The 19,975-nt window shown below is 37.5% G+C and overlaps 1 protein-coding gene across 7 annotated transcripts in view; it reads left to right on the plus strand.

Annotated features, from left to right (window-relative positions):
- Positions 1-19,975, plus strand: part of KCNMA1 (potassium calcium-activated channel subfamily M alpha 1) — a 474,521-nt gene that overhangs the window by 409,290 nt on the left and 45,256 nt on the right. For all 7 annotated transcript variants that reach the window (XM_082054432.1, XM_082054433.1, XM_082054435.1 and 4 more), the window contains 3 exons: positions 8,525-8,648; positions 11,553-11,777; positions 15,001-15,193. In XM_082054432.1, coding sequence (XP_081910558.1) covers positions 8,525-8,648; positions 11,553-11,777; positions 15,001-15,193 — 542 coding nt within the window. The remainder of the gene's footprint in view (positions 1-8,524; positions 8,649-11,552; positions 11,778-15,000; positions 15,194-19,975) is intronic.

Raw genomic sequence — 19,975 nt, forward strand, 5'->3', positions numbered from 1 at the left:
ACCGTATCAAGTATGGTTTTTACAGGACTTTCTGCCTGAAGGCCTTTGTAAATAAGTAATGATCAACAGATTGGCTGTGGGTTTTTGAAAAGCATGCCTGTGTCAGTTTGCATGATGGGGGAAGATTTTCAAAGTGGAGCTTGCTTTCATTGCCTGCTGAAGAGGGACTGAGGGAGAGTAGTCGTCCTGAGCCTGAGCTGTCTGCTCAGTAGCACATCAGAATTGATAAATACAGGTCGAGCAGTGACTGGAGAACTTGCCAGGCTTCCAAATCCAGACATTATATTCTTCCTCTTCTTTCTTGCTGCTAAATTTATTCACCAGCCCTGTGTTGGCACCCTCAGTCTCTCCCCAGACCAAACCATCTCTTTGTCTTACCCTTTATCTACACTGACTTAACTTTGGTTCAAAGTGCTAAATAGGAGAAAGTGGATTGAATCAGAAGAGAACTCTGTTAAGCTTTGTGTGTAATGACCAAACACTTTTCTCCTTTCCGATAAACAAAGGTGGGATGAATTATCTGCTATTTTGTATCCTTGTAAATTACCTAAAGTGACAGGTACTTGCTTTCCTGCCCAGAAATCTTTAGTGTATGTCAGCTAAAAGTAAACAAGAGGTAAATCAGCTAAAGCACTGTCATGTCTATAGCTGATATTTATCTTTGCAATATTTTTCCTAAATTTACTTTAAAAGCTCCTTTTCAAAACCATCTTCACCTCTGTCCCTCCCACAGAAACAGCTGGCTACTTTGCAGACTTTTCTTCAGCTTTTATCCTGGATCTTGAGGGGGCTTGGAGGACAAAAAGTCTAGAGCATGTAAAGGAGTAATATGTGAAAAGTTCATTTATAAATTGTAATCAGACTTGTGACTTCAGAATCCCTTTCTGAGCAGTCCTACAGTTAAGATAATGTTGAAAATGCTGTATAGATTTTAGATTTCCACAGGGCCTCAATCGTATCAGGGAAGAGGGTATTATGCCATGAGATAAAACTTTGACTTCTGCTGCCACTGGAGTAGAACAGGGGACAGAAGCTAGATCATAAGGATTCCCTGGGACATTGTGACAAAAGGTCTGACAGGTGCTTATTTAGACCTAGTCAGAAAGTGGGAATTTCTGAGATCTACTCACACAAAAGTAGAAAGCTCTATTACTAAATAAGATCTGGATGGATAGATGGATAGGTAGATAGACAGATAGATAAATAGATGATAGACGGTTAGATTGAAGAAATTTTTTCCATGTTATCTTTTTTAAGTTATAGTCTTTAAATGCCAGTAAATTACTGACTGAAATAAATAGATGGTAGGCATGCAGATGTTCTTTGTATACATCACAAACCATCTAGAAAGTCACTGTTCTAACTGAATCCTGCATTCCCATCAAATAACATGAGCAGAATCAGTGATGCAATACTGAAAGAATCTAATAAATCGGAAACAAATCCTTCAAATTCCAACTATAGCTACAAATGCAAATTAGTGAGAAAAATACTCTGCAATGTCATGGTTCTTTATATCTGTTTTATATCAACAGAAGTCTGTCTCATTAAGCCAAAAAGAACATGGGTATTATTTAAAAAGAACTTAAACTCCAACAGGAAGGAATGTATACTTCTCCTGTGGACATGTAAACACAAGGTCATCCTATTACAACAAAAAGTAAAATTAAAATAGAAAGTGGAAGGAAATCTATGAGTAGCAAATTAATTACACATCAGGTCTTCTGCTTCATGAGATGGGGAAGAAATGTAGAACCATTTGACGCCTCTGGTGTCATGCAGTGACATCAAGTCACCTGTTCATCATCTCACAGTCACAGGCTTTGATGCATGTTATCGATGAACAGCCACACTAAATATGAAGAGTCTATGTCACCCAAATATCAAATAGCAAATCTAGCTTTACAAAAAATGTGTCATTTTGGATTCCAGAATTACCAGTAAAAATCTGAAAAGCCCTGGATATGAATCAAAAAAGCCATTTAAAAGGATTGTTGCTGGGGCTCAAGTCTGCACTTAATGCTTTGGTAGCTGCTACTGCATGAGTGGAATACACTGACTTGAAGGAAATGTCAGACCAGCTGAGTCAAACTACCTCTTAATGCAAGAACAAATAGCATGTGACAGGGCCCAAGGGGCCTGAAGAGCAAACAAATAGTTTGTCCCTGTCCACTTTGAATGTAGTAGTGTAGATGACATGGGCCTCTAGACAAGTAGCATACTCAGCAAAGGGTCATTATCATTAGTGTCCCTGATCACATAAGAATCAGAGGCATCAGACAGAGGACACTGTCTTTTCAGTGTGTTGCCAAGGAGAATTTCATAAGCCTGCAGATTTTTCTTGAACAAGGATCTAAAATACTTCCCAACCAAACCATAAAACCTGCTCAGAGACTGTCAAGACCCAGTTAAGTGATACAGAAAAAAGGGAGCTTTTTGGCATATGCTTCTGGAAACCTAATGAGATTACTTATCTGAAGTTGAAGGGGAATCCTCCTGTCTTTTTTCCTGAAGTTGGATATAATATTCTAAGTATATGAACAATGGCTGTGCGCATTTATCTCCTCATCCACCCACCCAGTTACATACACTCAAATGTACACAAACATTTTTTCTAGTGCCACTCAGGATGGGTTTATATTGCCCCTGCCGTTGTAGTGCTGTCCTTCCATGAGCTTAAACTATGAGCTTTCTCATAGGAACCAAAAAAAAAAAAGTTATGGGAGTCTAGAAGGGAACATTTCTTGACCATGAACTGGTAATATAAGTTCAATCTGATCATTTTCTATGATCTCCCCTAAACCAGGCATGAAGGTAAGGTAAGGTTTGTTGAGGTGAAACTCACTGATTAACCCTTATAATAGTTTATATTGATGTCCCTCGGTCTCGGAGATTTTGATCATGTACTCTAAAATTTACGTCCTTTGTTAAGGATTTACAAGGCTAACTTTATGCGGTGCTGATATTCAATGATAACTAAGCTGCAACACAGCAGTTATTTTATAGCACATTGCACTTCCTGATTCTGTTTTACAAGTCCACTACAACCAACATGAGCAACAGGAGTAGTTCAGTAATCACTGTTTCCTTAGGCCTGTTTTTAACAAGATTATAGAATGAAAAGGTTTGAATGATAGGGGTAGCATATGCTAGCCCTCTGACTCTTGCCACGTTGGTAGTTTTGTTACAAACCATGGGAATAAGAAGAATATCAGATTATTTTTTTTAGAGTACTGTGAAATCTTGCACAAGTGTTTTGAGATGAGAGAGCAGTGTTAGGAAAGAAAAGGATAATTTTCCAGCAGAAAAAATCAACAGGCTTTTTTATAAAGTTCGGGATAACAGAAGATCCACTCAGATCAAGGCAATGGAAAGAAAAAACTCTTTAGCTTTAAACCAGGTTTAAAGAAAATAACATATTCTTATAAACTTCGACTGGTGAAATTGGTAGCTTTTATCATAAGGTATAAAGGCTACACATTTCATTTAACTTGCAAAAAACACTCCTATATTTTATGATGCCACTTAACTGTGGGTTTATTTTTTTACAAAGGAGAAATTATTTTTTCAAGTACAGTCTCCCACCCCTCAAAGATTGCTAGTTCTGCTGCCTGAGAAAATATAAATGGAAAATATTAAAACCAGAAGATACATTGGCTTTGTGCCTTCTCCCCCCCTCGTTAAATTGCTCATACAAAAGCCTAATATTAACTATTTTGTTACTTTTCTATGTGAGAGGATACATACTTCAGAAGCATATTCTGAGCAAGTCCTGTGGTATCAAGATACTTGAATGAGCAAGATTCTTAAAGTAAAGAGCTCTATATCAATGTCCTTTGTAGTCTTGATAAATTAACGTGAACTCTTCAGTAAGGCTTCTGAGGATTAAAAGAACTTCAGTGACATCTGGGAAGAGCAAGAGGGAAGGAAGGAGAATTGTTGGTATTCCTGGCACTGTAATTCAGCCGATAAGCTAGCACAGAGCACTAGATACCAACCACAGTATTTAGTAGTTTTCCTAAATCTTCGTAGATTTAGGAAAAAAGTCAGACAGTGTGAGATTGTAACCAATATTAGGATAGCTACTGAACATTACAATGAAAGCATTTAACAGTAAACTGCAGGCTTTCTTTCTCTTGTCACGTTGGGTTTTCTTCTCTAAAGCCCCGTGTGTCTGGGCACTGAATCCTTACCAATTTCATTGCTGATTAACCAGTGAAAGGAAAGATCAGTAAGAGAGTGTCATTGGTGTAACACACATAGGCAACAAATTCTCATTACAACTTAATGCCATCCACACAGACTGCAGAGGGTCACGGGGAATGGCTAATGGTAGCCGACAAATGTTGGGTGTATTAGTCACAAAACATTTGCTGAATTCCATCAGAATGTCGTGACAACCTTCAAAGCTAGTCCCAGCGAGCTGCTGGAATCAGTGGAGTTTGCCTGTGACAAGCTGTCACTCTGTCTTGGTTGAGCTTTATAGCACCAGTCAAAGCAGTCAGAGAAGATTGAAGTGACAGAGGCCCACTGAGTAAATAGTGAAACATGCAGCACATCATGAAATATTCAGCCAGGGTGTAAAAGCTCTAAATGCTTTTTCAGTTATTAGCACCTGCACTGGCTGCATACATCTAACACTAACAGCATGTTAATTGCCACAATTTGTTAGGATAGTTGTAGGAGAAATTTCAAAGGCACGAGATGTTCTCTAGTGTGTCTTCAGTTCGTATCTTACCTTCAGCAAACCCACTCCTTCCTCCTAAAATTGAGTATGTGTGTGTGCATACACTCGCAAACTCACAGCCACATACAAAATCAGGTAGGAAAACTCAGGTAGGAAACTCACAAGATGAGTTTCAAGATCCTGACTCTTCAGCAGGAGACTGTTAAACATCTTTCTGTTGGCAAAATCTAGATATATCATATCTACCTGAGAAAGGCATAATTGGAGACTTTAACAAACACAAGTTAAAGAGCAATTGTGTTTTCAGGTGTGTTTTGTCATTGATTTGATAGAAGGGGAATTTTATTGAGGGGGGGGCAGAATAAAAAGTAGTCAAGATATTATTTTACTGATATGCAAAGATTAACAAATTACAATTTATTTTCAAATAACACCATGGTCCCTACTGATCATATCATACTCTTCTTCCCTGTGCTCGACATATGGGCAGTTCCACTGCAGATCAATGAGGGTATGTTGTTCTAATGCTCACTTGCATGTGAATGACAGCAAGAGGGTTAAAACAAACGTGGCAGAATACACGGATATGCTAAACAATAGTAATTTAATGAGGCAGCCATTTAGCCTCGTATGGTCTTTTCTCCACATTTATTGCTTGGGAGATCCAGACTCAAAAACTCCAAGTAAATAAGTTTGCGGTAATAATAAATATGTGCTAGAAAAGCAGCGCTCTTTAAAATGTAATAGTAACTTCCTTGCAATAGGTTTGCTGGAAGTGGGATTTATGGTTTTGCTTTAGGCTATTGTCTTCCAGGCAGGCTTTTTGGGGTTGCAGCTGTAGCATGGCATTTAGGATCGTTTTCAAGTTTAATTGATCATAAGTGGCATTATATGCTATTCAAAACCTTGAAAAGAGGGTATTTTGCTCTTCATTTTAAGTCATGCGTATGTAATATCTGCCAAAGAACCAGAGAAGCTATTTTTAAACTGGGGTTGTAGATGAAGGAAATTTAAGTTTTGCTCCTTTTGTCCTATGCATGCTGTACAAGCCTGTCTCTTTCTAGCTGGAATTATCAAATGCTTTGGTTATTACAAACCATAAAAGCCAACATCTCAATTAAAACAAACACTATAGATTTTATTTGATAAGAGGTGGTTTTCTTCCTATAATTTTCATTTTTCAAGTGGATGACTTTACAGCCCTGGAGAACGTAACAGCTGCAGGACTAATAGAAGAAGCATTTCCACAGTAACCGGCCAATATGACTTAAGCATGGCTTGACAGGGCCATCTCCAAGGATGCGAGGGGCAAAGAGACTCTAGAAACATTCAGTACATGATTTGGCTGTAAAGCCAACAACTGTAATGCTTTGTGTAATGTAAAGTTTAGTGGGAAGAGGGTGTCCAAACCCCTTAGGCAGATTAGACAGACTTGGCCTCTGTGTGTCTGTCTTAATTAATTTTCAGTGTTTGCAAAATGGGTTTAGATCATCGGATTAACAAGATGATATATGTCCAAAGTAGTAATACTATTTCATTATTGTATTACTTCTTAAAATGATAGTTAAAAAAAAAAAAAAAAATCCAAAGATTAGTTTTTAAGTACATAAGCCAGAGTATCTTCTAACATCTGACGACAAAGCAGTAAACAGCTTTCAAACTCCATAGACATCTTTGGAGATTGCTTTACTGAGAATGAAAAATTGATTACGTAGAGATTGAAATAATAGTGTAGCCCAGAAGATTTTAATTTAATAAACACACTTATATGTAAAACACCTATAGATTCCAAAACACACAGCATCGCTAAGCTTCTCATGATTTCTTTGTCAGGTAATAATCTAGTCTCCTAAACTCATGCAGTAATATCTAACAGCATAACTTGTTGTGTGTCGCATCGTCTTTGCTTCTTTGAAGGCTCCCCCTTGCCGTACTCCAAGCAGTGAAGCAGAGGATCCAAACACTTCATCATATTGCAAATAAATGCATGTATTGATTAAAACAAACAAAAACAAAAACCCACACCACAATTTGTTACTGAGAACTTCAACAGGGAGTTATGTCTGATGATTCACATTCTTCTTCCCTTTCATAGCACACTTCTGTTCGAACCTAAGACAACTAGAAAATACAGTATTGAGGTAAATTAAACCTGAACTAGGGTCAGAAACTCCCCTAGAGACTCCTCTGCTGCCAATGGGTAGATAGTGAAATGCACTGAACTGTATCTCTGTTAAGTGAATCTAAAAACTTTGAAAACACAGCATTTCTTTTTTCCAGATGAGATTGATTTCTGCCTTTGCCATGTAGTGCGTTGCTTTTTCTTAAATGGTTTAAATGAAACATTGTATTAATAGTTTCTCAGGCTCTTTTAAGCCACTTTCTATGGAGTTAAGCTTGTTTGAGTGAAATGAATGAGAATTTTCAACTGATTTCAATGGATATATAATCAGTGCCTATAAAATTATGCAAATTAATCACCATAATGTAATTAGAGATTATACCTTTCTTAAGCATGCAAGCGTAACTGTTTTAAGTATGGTAACTTACCATACTATATTCAGGGTAAATTAACCTATATTATACACAAAGTCTACTTTAGCAGACAATGCAGAGGAGATGTTCTTGCCACAGTCTTCTGGCTCAACGTTTTAAAAGCAGAAAAGTTCCCAGCTTTGAGAGTTTAACCAATATGGGCATTTCTTTAACAGGCTTCAAAAGGCAAACTGCTTTAAAATTTGGCTGCTGGTCTCAGAGTACTTAACAGATTCCTACATTGCAAATATTTTATTCTTTGAAATGTTACAATTCTGTATCAGGATATTTCAAGAATTCATGACAAAAACCTTAAGTAAAGACTAGTTTTGCCAGATAAAGTGTTACCCCTTCCTATAATTTAAGATTGTAGGGTCAGTTTGCCTTGTGCCTTGTTAATGTAGTCCTCATTCTAATGCTATTGTATAATTTAATCACCTAGGGGTCCTCACTGGCATCTGAGAGTGCTGGAGTCACTTAGTACTTAGCTTAATGTTTGATTTTAGCATATGAATTAAAGAACTGTATGTGTCTGTGCTTACATGTAACTGTATTGCTAGAGAGCAAGTTTATAAAATTGTCTTTTATTTGCTTCTCCTTTGAGAAGCCTTGTGCTTTAACATCTTGCTGCAAAAAGACTTAGAAGGTTATCACAGGTAGAGTTGTCAGAGAAAATGGACATTGTTGTTTGGTATTAAAATCATGTATTCTAGATATGGGCATTTGTTAGGCAGTCTGCTCAAAAATGACACACTTTTGAATCTTTAAAGGGCTTCAGTTTGGGAAAGCAAAATATGATTGGGCAAATTGCTAAAATATTTAAAATGCAGCCTGTTAAAGCTTTTACTGTGAAGAGCATCACGTCAGAAGTTATATGTGGTAAAAGCAAGTAATTGGCTTTCCATACTTATGCCAGTCAGTCAGCATGGGGCTCTGTTCTTATCCCTTCTACTTCATTGCAGATGCTAATAGCAGCTCTGGTATTTGTTTTGGAGAGGTGGCACTGTAAAGAAAAAAACTCCAACTTTTATAGATGTGATGGTGTCAGAAAGTCCTGTTTAAAATTAAATTGTTGTTGGTGAAAATCTTCAAAACTGCGCCCAAAACTTAGAAATTAACTTTTTAAAAAAAATTATTTTCAGCTTTTGTTTTAAAGTGCTTGCATTGAAATCATGTTACAGTGTAAATACATTTCATTTTTTTTTCCTTTTACCCCTCTTTGTACACAGCTCTTGGGATATCTTTACATCCATAATTCATAATATTTTCCACTTATGTTGTCCTCAACTTGTTTTTCCCCAGGCATGACCCCTTGTTAATTCCTGGCAACGAGCAGATTGACAATATGGATGCCAATGTGAAAAAATATGACTCTACAGGGATGTTTCATTGGTGTCCAGCCAAGGACATTGAAAAGGTCATTTTGGTAGGTATTGATGATAAGCTGTATTTGAAAAGAGATTACTTGAACCATCAAACTGATGTCTAATGGATTAATAAATGAATTGCTACTATTATTAAATCCAGTATATTGAAATTGGAAACACAATGTGGTGTAATCAAAGATAGCATTTTGGTCCAAGAATTATGATTATATAAATCTGTATGCCAAGTGCAACAATAAAAATTGGTCCAAAATAGATAATTTCTTTTTTCATAAGCTGAAATTTGCATATTGAGCTTAAATCTTTAGAGAATTAAGATTGGAAATATTAAAGTGTTTACATACTCCATTTATCTCTTTACACAAGGCAATAATGGTTCTAATACAGGCAAGTGTTGCTTTGCATTCTCATTTATTTATGTGAATTTTGCTCTCTTAGAACTTCTCTCTCAGTTTCCAACATTTCAAGATGCCTAAATAGGCCAGAGTAAGTAGTACTACTACTCTGCCTCTCTAGCATGTTGCAGTGAGCCTAGTCTATGTTTGTTTTGTTTGTTTAACTGGGGAAACCACCAAACTGACTCAAGTCGTTAAAAATAATTAGAAGGCCTATCACAGTCTATTTTGTTCAGTGAAAGTTTGTGCCACTTGTGTTCATGTACTCATACCTAAGAGTAACAAGTAACTAACTCCAGATCTCATATGCAAAACTGATGGTATTTGAAATGAACTCCCTAGTGGATCTTCACTTTGTCGCACTTCATAAAGCTTTTCCTGAGCCTGCTTACTTAGATTTTCTTGCACTGTGGCGTGGTGTAGCTGATGATGGTGACAGCCCTGCTTTATTCTAGCAATCAGGGGTTAAAAGCTTGTCTCTATTTCTCCCTGGGGGTTCCTGTAATAACTACGGCATTGCCTGGAATAGCAATATGGGTGCTTAAACAGTTGAGCAAGTAAATTCCAAATTCTAGAGACTGGGCTGTAAGACAGTTTGGCTGAGCAGCTTTAAATATATGCATTTATATGTATTGAGCAGGCAAGGAGAGGCAGCCCTGCTATACAATACTTTGTAACAGACAGAGACAGAAATCTGCGTTCATGTTCTAAACACATTTTAGCAGACAACCTTTACATGCTGTCCCACTTCGGAAAGTGTTGCTCCAAAAATGGCATTGTGGAGTGCCTAATTTTTCATCTCTTGGTGACACCATGTCAGTTTTTCCCTCTACTAGCCTGTGAACTGTAAGTCTCACCTGGTTCTTTCTGCTTCATGCATCATCACCAATAAAGACACTACCAGCAAAATGCTTCCCTACACCTTTTCAAACTCACTGTCCACAATTTATGTTTCCCGTCATAACTATGCAAATTTAATGTTGTCCTTAGAGACCACACAAGTACAAATTAGTACATAATTTGAAGATGATGGGATTTCCCCCAGTTGCCTTCTAATTGATACTTGATGATGCCTCAATCAGAAAATAATTAATTTTAATGCCCAAGGTCTGTAATATTCCTGCAGTATCAGGTAGTAAGAACTTACTTTGACATACAGTGAAATGTACGTGGCTACATACATATCAATGACTATAAAATGACATTTTTTATATAGTTTCTTTCATAACTCAGTCTCTGTCTTGTAAAGTCTGAGTGTTTCAGACCCATAGGCAGAGGCATAGAACAACTTATATGCTGCACTTGAGCATTCACTCTTGTCTTCTGCTGTTTGAAGGGCCAAGACTACTGTCTTCATAGAGTTTTATGAAAATCAGTGTAGTGGCCCCAGAGAAACTGAAAGCTCATTTTTATTTTTTAACTGATCAGAAAACTTCTACTCAGAGTTCCTACTCTTCTTACATGGTGAACTCCTCTGCTGAATATTCTAACCTGTATTGCACATTGTCATGCTTCCGTAATTTAGAAAAAGGACATAAACTATGCATAAGTGAGGGGAAAATTTTGCAGTTCACCATTGTCTTAGTTTTATTAATTGGCAACTTTTCTATGTAATGGTACAGAGTGTACAACTTCTTGCCAATATAATATCAGTGAATCTTCAGCTACTTGATGGAGTGCAATAATGCTATGATTGGCTCAAGAAATGAAGGTCATTTTTTCCTAATGACTTTATTTAGTCATCTTGGTGTTTGAGTTGCCTGCTCAACTGACATTACCACTGACAAAATTAGTGCAAAAATGTATTCTTGTCACTGAAACAAGAAGATAATTTGGAATACATTCAAATGTTCTCCATGAGACTTTTTTCATTCTGTCTTTTCAAATACTCAGGAAGTCCAGTGGGCTTGAAAAGTTAGCATTAGTCATGATCTTGCATGCTATTTTTTTCTTACTGAGAGAAGCTCCATGGAGTATGGTGGACATCCATTGTAAAACAGAACAATGTAAAGCATTCTTTGATTGCTTCTCAGGGTAGCAGCAGCTTGTCCTAAAATAAGAACTTTGACTCTAAGAGAATATGGTCCTCAATTCACAAGATGTGTAATACCACAAAGCCCTGCTAAGACAACAGGCACTCACATTTTCCTTTTCAAACTGGTCCTGAAAAAAAAACACTAGTAATTTGTCAGCTAAGTCATGGTTTTGCATCTTTGTTCTATAATCCTTCTAATGGCTAAAGGCATAGTGGATCAAATTCTGTTTCTAGCTGAAGCAATGGCACTTTGATTGTAAGCAGAATCTTAATTCACATGTGGGGAAACATATATATAGGACCAGAATGCGGTCCAGTACAATGTCTTCCCAAACACTGAAGCATTTGCAAACAGAACAAATTTTTCTTCTGAACAGCTATTATCAAACCACTTCTTTGTGCATGAACAATATTGACAGTTGTGTTTTTCCTGGTTTAAAACTCAATATATGATTTAAGCTTTCCTTTGTTTCATTTCTCCCTTGTCTTATGTTATGTTTTGTTTTGTTTTTTAGACTCGAAGTGAAGCAGCGATGACAGTTTTAAGTGGGCATGTAGTCGTTTGCATATTTGGGGATGTTAAATCTGCTTTGATTGGATTAAGAAATTTAGTGATGCCTTTACGAGCCAGCAACTTTCACTACCATGAACTCAAGCACATTGTGTTTGTGGGTTCACTTGAATACCTGAGAAGGGAATGGGAGACACTGCATAACTTCCCCAAGGTTTCAATCTTGCCTGTAAGTCCAAAGCCATATTATTGATACTTTGTTATTTAGGACACCAACTGGACAGATTCGTATTGACTTTGATCTTAGGCTTTTTTGCTTTTGTCTACTTATAGGCCTGAGGACTTAGATTTTTCCTTTTACTGTGTCTATGAAAACAGAGCCCTGTGAGACCTTATTAGAAGATATTTGCTGCAGAGTTCAGATCCTCATCATCCTCATCGGATGAATTTCAGCTGCTATCAAATGCGTTAGCTCTGTTATATATCAAACATTGACTGTAGTGCACTGTATGTAGCCAGTTCCGACGTGATTTCCCTGACAGAATGACAGTAGCTATTTATGACATTATTTATGTATTTATACCCACAAAACCTTTGAAAAATATTATTGTTACTTAAGCTACATTATATCTACCTATGTTCATTAAAAAATCCTGTAGGCTGACCTAGTATATAAGGAGTATTGCCATAGCACTTCTGCCTCCTGCCAAACTCGCACATGGAAGTACAGCAAAACTCTGAAAAGCTCCTATTGATTTTAGTAGGGACTACCACTAAAACCATGATTCAGAGGTCCTTTTTCTCCTGTATATCATCGTCATTCAGTTATGTGTCCAAAATGTAGAAGCATGAGCTCCAGAACAAACAAATGAAGCCCCCCAAGCTAGTGATCTTAGGTGGTTATAGTTATAAATGACCCACAAATCTGTAGGCAGGAGGGAAACAAGCCCACAGTATAAGTATAAAAGAGAATGCTCTGTACATTACAGAGTAAAGTAAGTTTGGATATTTTTCTGAGAATGAAACAATATTAATTTACCAGTTATTAATAATTATATTTCAGCACTTAAATCAATGATGGGTGTAACTTAAACTGAATAATTGGTAAAATAACTATAGAATTGAAAGACTGCGTTCACTTTCTGATTAATTCAGGCTGTAGGTCTTTGTTACTGTAAATGCAGTTGTAGTGTTAGCCCTTGGCTTTTTTTCTGTAAACTGATACAACAGATGGTGTCACAAGATTCTCTGCTGTCACAAAAATGGTGTCAATATAAGGTTTGGTCAGTTAATATTCTTCCTTTCCTGCCAATCCCTTTTAATTCCAGTCACTGTGAAGACTAAAGACTAAGGAATCAGAATTAAATTAATAATACTCTTGAACTGTGGAACAGAACAGAATCCATCTACTCTTTCCAAACTATCCAGTATATAATGTACATCTATGTGTATTCTTAAAGTTTTCATTCTGAATTCTGAAGAGGCATTAAGGAAATGTATGCCACCTTTACATTCTCCAATCAGTTTGCACCCAAATTTAGAGTAGTTCTGGAGTAAATTCAAGTTAAAAGGCTTAGATAGTTAATGCACCTTTAAAAATACAGAATATATAAAAGAATTGTATCCTACACAGTAATTAAGAGTGCTGAAGACCACACAGACTTCCTTACTGCTTTTTCTTCCTTTTTGTTTTTTCCTCCCCCCCCCAGCCTATCTGGTGATAGGTGATATAAATGGTGATATAAAGTTAAAAATATCAACATCATTCTGATCTAACTATACTAATTTAAAAGACTACTAAAGTTTCTCAGATCATACTGTTAGGAATCATATGTTAAAAGGAGGCCACTGAAAGTCAGTGCTTCTCTCTGCTTTGGTTCATGAGGTAAAACTGATGGGGATGTGGTTACAGCTGAATAGAAAAACATCTGTTCTGATTTAAAAAAAAAAAAAAAGTGGAAATTCATTTAAAGTCTGTATTAAAAGAGGCATTTAAGCTGCTGAATAAACTCTTAAAAAGTAGGCAAATGCCAATTTTAAATATCCTCAGGCAGCCTTAATTCTGTCCCTTTGCATAAAATCATTAGGAGTAAGCCTTTAATTAATTACATGATTGCGTACTATTTTTGCCCACAGGAATCCTGCTTTACTTGGTACACAGTACAGACGCAAAGGGCAAAGTTAAGGTGGCAGGAATAATCATATCCTAACTTTTTAGTACTCTATGATGAAATAATATCTCTTTGATATATACTGTTTTCCATAAGGTTTCATGCCTCAAATTATTGAAAGTGATGTGGAATAGTGAGGCTGGTATCTGAAAGGCCATGGCAATCACTGAATAAGAATTGAGCTCTGCCTTCACGTTGCTCATTTAAAATTCACTTTTGCATTGAATATTCTCAGTGGAGTTCAGGAGATGTTCACCATGAGTCATCAGGAGATGGAATAGTAGGGTCTCGACTTGGTTTTATGAAAGTCACTGCGTGACAAAGGGACAGCTTAGTCTCCTCATCATCATTAGGGTCTTTGGGTACCAAACTATATGAGGCAGCAGAGCAAAATCTAGCTTCCATAAAATAATCTTTAGTTTTCCTGGACTTTGCAGCCCCCTGACATAGACTTAATATACTGTAACTAGAGATGTGGACCGTTGGATGTGAAAGGCAAGTGTTAATTTTAAACAAAACATAATGGGTTAAGTGTCACATCTCGGTTGTGTTAACTATGAAAAAAACCCCACGGACTACCACAGCTTTTCATTTTAATTATTGCATTCTCCAATTTAGAATTATGGAAGCAGGGAATGTTGCATGAGTTGTGCCAATTAAAGTAAAGTCTTGTTTCTGTTTCCAAGATTTAATCACACAACTTTGAAGATAAGTGTGTTTTCCTTCTAGAAGTACCATAAACATGCATTGGAAGGAATTAACCTTTTTCATGTGTTGCTTCAGGTAGAAAAAAAATAGCTTTATCCTGATTGCATTTCAAATGTGTAGGACACATAATGCCTTCCTGTTTAAATTGCTGTTTCTTTGCCCAAGACCATTGTGACTTGGTAGTAGATAAACAGACATTTAAAACACACCCCTTGTTATATACAGAGAGCCAGAGGTTGCCACATGATAGCAACTTAAATCAAGACAATTTCAAGTCACCGCCGAGATGTAGAATGCTGGCATTATTCCTGTTTCTTGTTTGTTAGTAATAGCTTGACTGAGTATTGAGACTGAACCTAAAATGCTGCCATCAGCACCAACTACCCTTTAGATTAGCACTCATCTCCTATTCCCTGGCACATAGTTAGACCAGCTTAATGTCAGAGCATAAAAAAGATACTTGTTAAATAATTTCCCAAAGCTCCTTCTCAATCTTTAATTTGTTTTTCTCTTTTTCCTTTCTTGCCCCCCCCCCCCCCCCCCCCCCCCCTGTTCTTTTTCTCTGTGCCGAAGGGTACGCCATTAAGCCGGGCTGATTTAAGGGCTGTCAACATCAACCTCTGCGACATGTGCGTTATCCTGTCAGCCAATCAGAATAATATTGATGATGCTTCGCTGCAGGACAAGGAATGCATCTTGGCGTCACTCAACATCAAATCTATGCAGTTTGATGACAGCATTGGGGTCTTGCAGGCTAATTCCCAAGGTAAGGACTGCCCTATAATACTTCTCTGCAGTGCCTACAGGGGACAGGACCTGGCAGGAAGAATATCCCTCACTCAGTAATTCAAAGAGCCCTACATCAGCTTGCTTGACAGTTAAACCTGCTGATTGGTATGATGGCTTTTAAAGGGACAGTCACGTAGTTTCTCTGCTACATCACAAAGCACGTCTTGCAGAGGAAAAATGAATGAACATGAAACTATCAGTTTTGTCAATTTAAAATTTTCCTCAAAATATAAATAAAAACATTGCTTTCTCACCCTGCCCTGCTCTGTGGCTTTCTTACCAGGGCAGTTGCTGTTATGTAGCCAAAGCTAACTCATGCTCACTTTGGAATACCTGAAGCCACTGCCTAGCAAGATTTCTTTTTTATGTAAATCACATTGCAACCACAGAGAAAAAGAGCTGAGTAATACAAGCCAAAAAGTAAAATAAAAAGAAAAAGAATTTTGAATTGTCTTTACAGTTCCTGTGCCTTCTTGCTCAAAACCCACTTAGAATTAACTCAAAGCTGATTTATTCCCATAGTTTGACATGTACTCATTCCATTTAAGGACATTGAACAAAGTCCTTCCATCTTTGCTGAGAGTAGGGGACTGATTCATAGGTAGCCAAAGGCTATTTTACACCAACTATGCCTGTGCAAAGCAGCTGCAAAGCAATCATAAGCACTGTGGCAAAGACCATCAGTGCAGAAAAAAATCATCTTCCCATCCCTGAAGGGTCTTGCAGCTTATGCAGCTGAAGTCCTACCTTTGATAAACCTATTAAGTGCTGCAGTAAATATTTCCTCTGGATCTAGCCCTGCTATAAATGTGGGTGTAGAAGGGATACTGTGTTGGTCTGCAATTTCCCCGTGAGCCTGACCCATACACAGTTTTCCCTCAAGGACTGTGAGAACTAAGATTAAGTTCAGTTCTTCCTCTTTACACTCTAATCAGGTAATAGGAATTATGATCCAAAAATCAGAGGCAGCAGTGTAACTTTTTGAATACAGAAACTTCTTGAACATGGAAAATTCATTCTTAGAATCAGCAATAAAACTGGAATTTAATACCCAAATTAAATTGTATCAGAAATTTTCGAAGTCAGGCTGGGTAGTTCTCTGGGTAACAAGTAGATTTAGAGAAGAAGGGTGAGGAAGTGATTTTTCAGTCTCATGGGTGTTAGAAGTTTCAAATCTGTGGCCTGGATGCAATACAACCCCAAATATTTTGGAGTTTTTCCCTTAAAAATTTGTGAGACTGACTTGCTCACACTGTGATAACTTATAGTCATGATTAGGAAATTAATTGCAGAAGTGTAAGACAGGCATAGAGGTTCCTTGTTTTGTTGATTTAGGCCTTGGATTCGAAATTTTGTATCTCAAAACCAAACATCTACTTTTACTACGTTGGCTATACTTTGGTGGGTCTCTCCATCTTCTATCACACACATAATTAAAATCATCAAGAAACAGACTCTGTCTCACTCCTTTCCTCCCTTCCTTCCTGTTCTTGAGCATGGGCAGTCTGAGAGAATTTCCTTCTTCTGCTCTTGCTTAGAGGTTAGTGGAGAGCACACTGGGTCTTAGACGGTCCCTGAATGAGGATGGAAAAACCTAAAAATATAACAGTCTTGTGCGCCACATGAACACCTGTAATTTTTTGCTCTCCATCCTTGGAGGTATTCAAGACCTGACTGCATATAGCCCTGAAGAACTTCATCTGAAATCATAGCTGACCCCGCTTTGAGCAGGAAGTCTAGAGACCCTTCCAGCCTGAATTGTTGTATGATTCTGTAATATCCAGGTTGCTGTTACAGCATTGCCCCTATAGGTCTGGAAGTGTAGGCTGGGGCCATGGTCCAGATCCGTTCGGCCCTATTCAGTGTTGCTGATGCAGAAAAGCACATACTTAGAAATTTTGGACATTTCTTCAGGTAAGTATCAGTTCACATGTAAAAAAGAAAGTGACTCTTTCTGTAGATTTTCTGGGTAAACAGGGCATAAGGCAGATAACCATCAGCCTATTATATTGGCAGCACTGACTAGGGGTGGAGTTCCTCTAATACCAGTTGCTTCAGAAAATAATTATCTTCCTGGTAAATTCTCTGCTTACAGTATTCACAACTCCTGAGATGGTTGCATTGCTTTCCGTACAGTAAATTTTATTGAAAGACCTTGAATACAGTGGTTAGACTATCAGAAGCAATTAGATCAATAGACAGCACAAACTTTACTGTAAGTTATATCCGATGTGACATTTTTGTCTAGGAAATGCAGCTTTAATGTATCGAGGGCACAACTATTATTATAATTCTATAAACTCAGGAGGTTCAACTTTTGCTGGTCAAGAAGGAGCATACTAGAACCATCTCACAGCTCCTTACTGGCAATTAAGTACCTTTATTTACAGAGGGAGTTGTCATTTTACTTTTGTTTAAATATTTGTGTATTATTTGACATACTTAGCCTTAAGACATTAGCTGGTACAAACCTTAAGCATTGCCAATCTGAATTTTTCTAGATCTGACTGTATGATTTTGAATTAAGACATTCCTCATCAACACCATCCCTTGAAAGAGTGTTCTATGTTGTTCTTTTATGTGACTCCTGTTACTGATGATAGGAAACACTGACATTAAAAAAATCTGGATGTGAGGAAGAATGTCAGTTGACCTGTGACAGGGTGTTGAAAAGAGGAGAAACAAGACAAAATATGTGAACAGCCTGCAAAACATACGGGCAAAGCTGCAAGATTTTTGGTGAGGGATTTAAAAGTGTACTATTACCCTTGCTATTCTAAGTAATAAGGCAGTGTAATTCTGTAGTTACTAGGCAGTGAAATATCTTATGAAAACCTGATATGTAATTTATACTTATGCCTCTGAAAAAGAAAAATTTTCCGTCATTTAATTTATAGGTTATTGAATGCACAAGGATCTTTCCAGTGTTTATCTGTGATTATTTCACTCCAGCATCAGACAAAAGGTGACACCAGTACAAGAAGTGCACCATAAAAAGCAGGATGCAAATTTATTTAACTATCAGACAAGCCATAATCCTTAACCAATGCTAAAGTACAGGTCCATACCTATAGAGATCCTTTTTTCTAAGTTGGTAGCAGAAAAAGAATACACAAGTTTGGGTATTTCATTCCGTTTTCCCCAGAGCTTCCCTCTCCTCACCAACTTTATCACTGAAGTCACTTCCAGTCCTAGGCATATAATCACTAGTTCATCTTCTGTTTCAATCTAAACATGCTCTTTCTGACCACGGACATAGCATTGCACCAAGACCTAAACCCAGATGCAATCTGAGATAAAGGAGGGTGGGCAAGGCTTCCTGACAGGGAAAGTTCTGTAACAATAGGGCTGCCAATTCCCAATGGATTAAGTTAACTTCTGAAAGAAAGTCTACTGAATTAATCTGGTTTATGTCAACAAAGGATTTTCTCGTTACTAGTTCATGATGAACTTAATGCACACATAGCGGTTCTCATGCAGGAACAAAGACTTGCTAGTGTCTCTTTATAATGTTAAAATATTCCCAGGCTTTTGAACTGGGTAGCATTAATTAACCGAACCTTCTATAAGTAGTGCAACAACATTTTTGTCCTCTGGTCTGCCTGCCTTGAGTCCTAACTGATCCTGCCAGAGCTGCATATTAACCAACCATAGTGCTCTGCCTTGACCCCCTGAAGAAGAACAAAATAGCTCACAGTTCCAAATCACAGAAAAAAAAAAAAAAACTGAACCAGAGCTACAAAGGACCCTGGAGTACCCAGAGCAGATGACAGCAAACTATCTAAGTTATCAAATCTATGGTCATCAGGAACATGTGACCAAACACAAGACTACACAGAACTGTGAATGGAAACAAGGTACCTTCCTTAGAAGGAAGAGCTTACTAACTGTTCTGGAAGGATTTGCTAGTTTCCTTTCCGTGAAGCGTGTAATTCTACTCAAAAAGAACAAGAAACCCAAATTGGACCTATGTTGTTGAAACTCTCATGTTGAAAGCATTCCTATGGCTGCCTGTGTTGAACATTTCAAAGCTGACTGGGCAACTCCTTAGGCTTGCTAGAGTTTAGAATTGCAGACTTTATGTCCTGAAAAAGCATTTGGAAATCGTCAGGCCATTTTTTTTGCCTTTGGGAGACCTAGATTTCAAGGACAGAAAGGCCAAAGTGTATCCTGCTGAAGATGCAGCAAACTATTGCTTTCATTAAGATATTTCAGCTTCTGAGATACTAAGTGTTGTAAAGTTGGAGCTTGGCCAACCTCTTCACAAAATGACTCATAAACTCAGTCAGATGTCTTATTTGTGACAAGGAAAGTCCTTTTTTTATCTTGCAGTTGACTGATAGATTTTGGCTGATTACCTTCTTAGAAAGGTTTGTAAAGAGGTGTATTTCTGGTGGAGAAAAAAAATCACCCTCAGGTACTGAGATATGTTTTTATTGTCCCTTGATCCTTTCTGATTCTCATTCTGTCTTCTCAAATACAAAGTGGGCTTATTTTATCAAGAAGTGTTTTGGAGAGAACACCAAAGAATATTAGATCAATGTTAAGCGTGTGTGCTCCCTAGCCGTAACACTTTTCCAAAGCACTCTGGAACACTGAGTCTGGGATGGGCTCTAGCTTGGCAGTTATGTTGGGAGAGCTCCAGTAATTTTCCTTTCCCTCATTCTTTGGACCTTTCCATCCTTTCTTCCTCAAGTAGCATCTGTTGACTGTTCCCACTTAGTTTTTTCATGTTTCTTGTATTTTCTTTCAGAGTCTT

The sequence above is a fragment of the Streptopelia decaocto genome, assembly GCF_964273445.1.
Source record: "Streptopelia decaocto genome assembly, chromosome: 5".
Classification (NCBI taxonomy): domain Eukaryota; kingdom Metazoa; phylum Chordata; class Aves; order Columbiformes; family Columbidae; genus Streptopelia; species Streptopelia decaocto.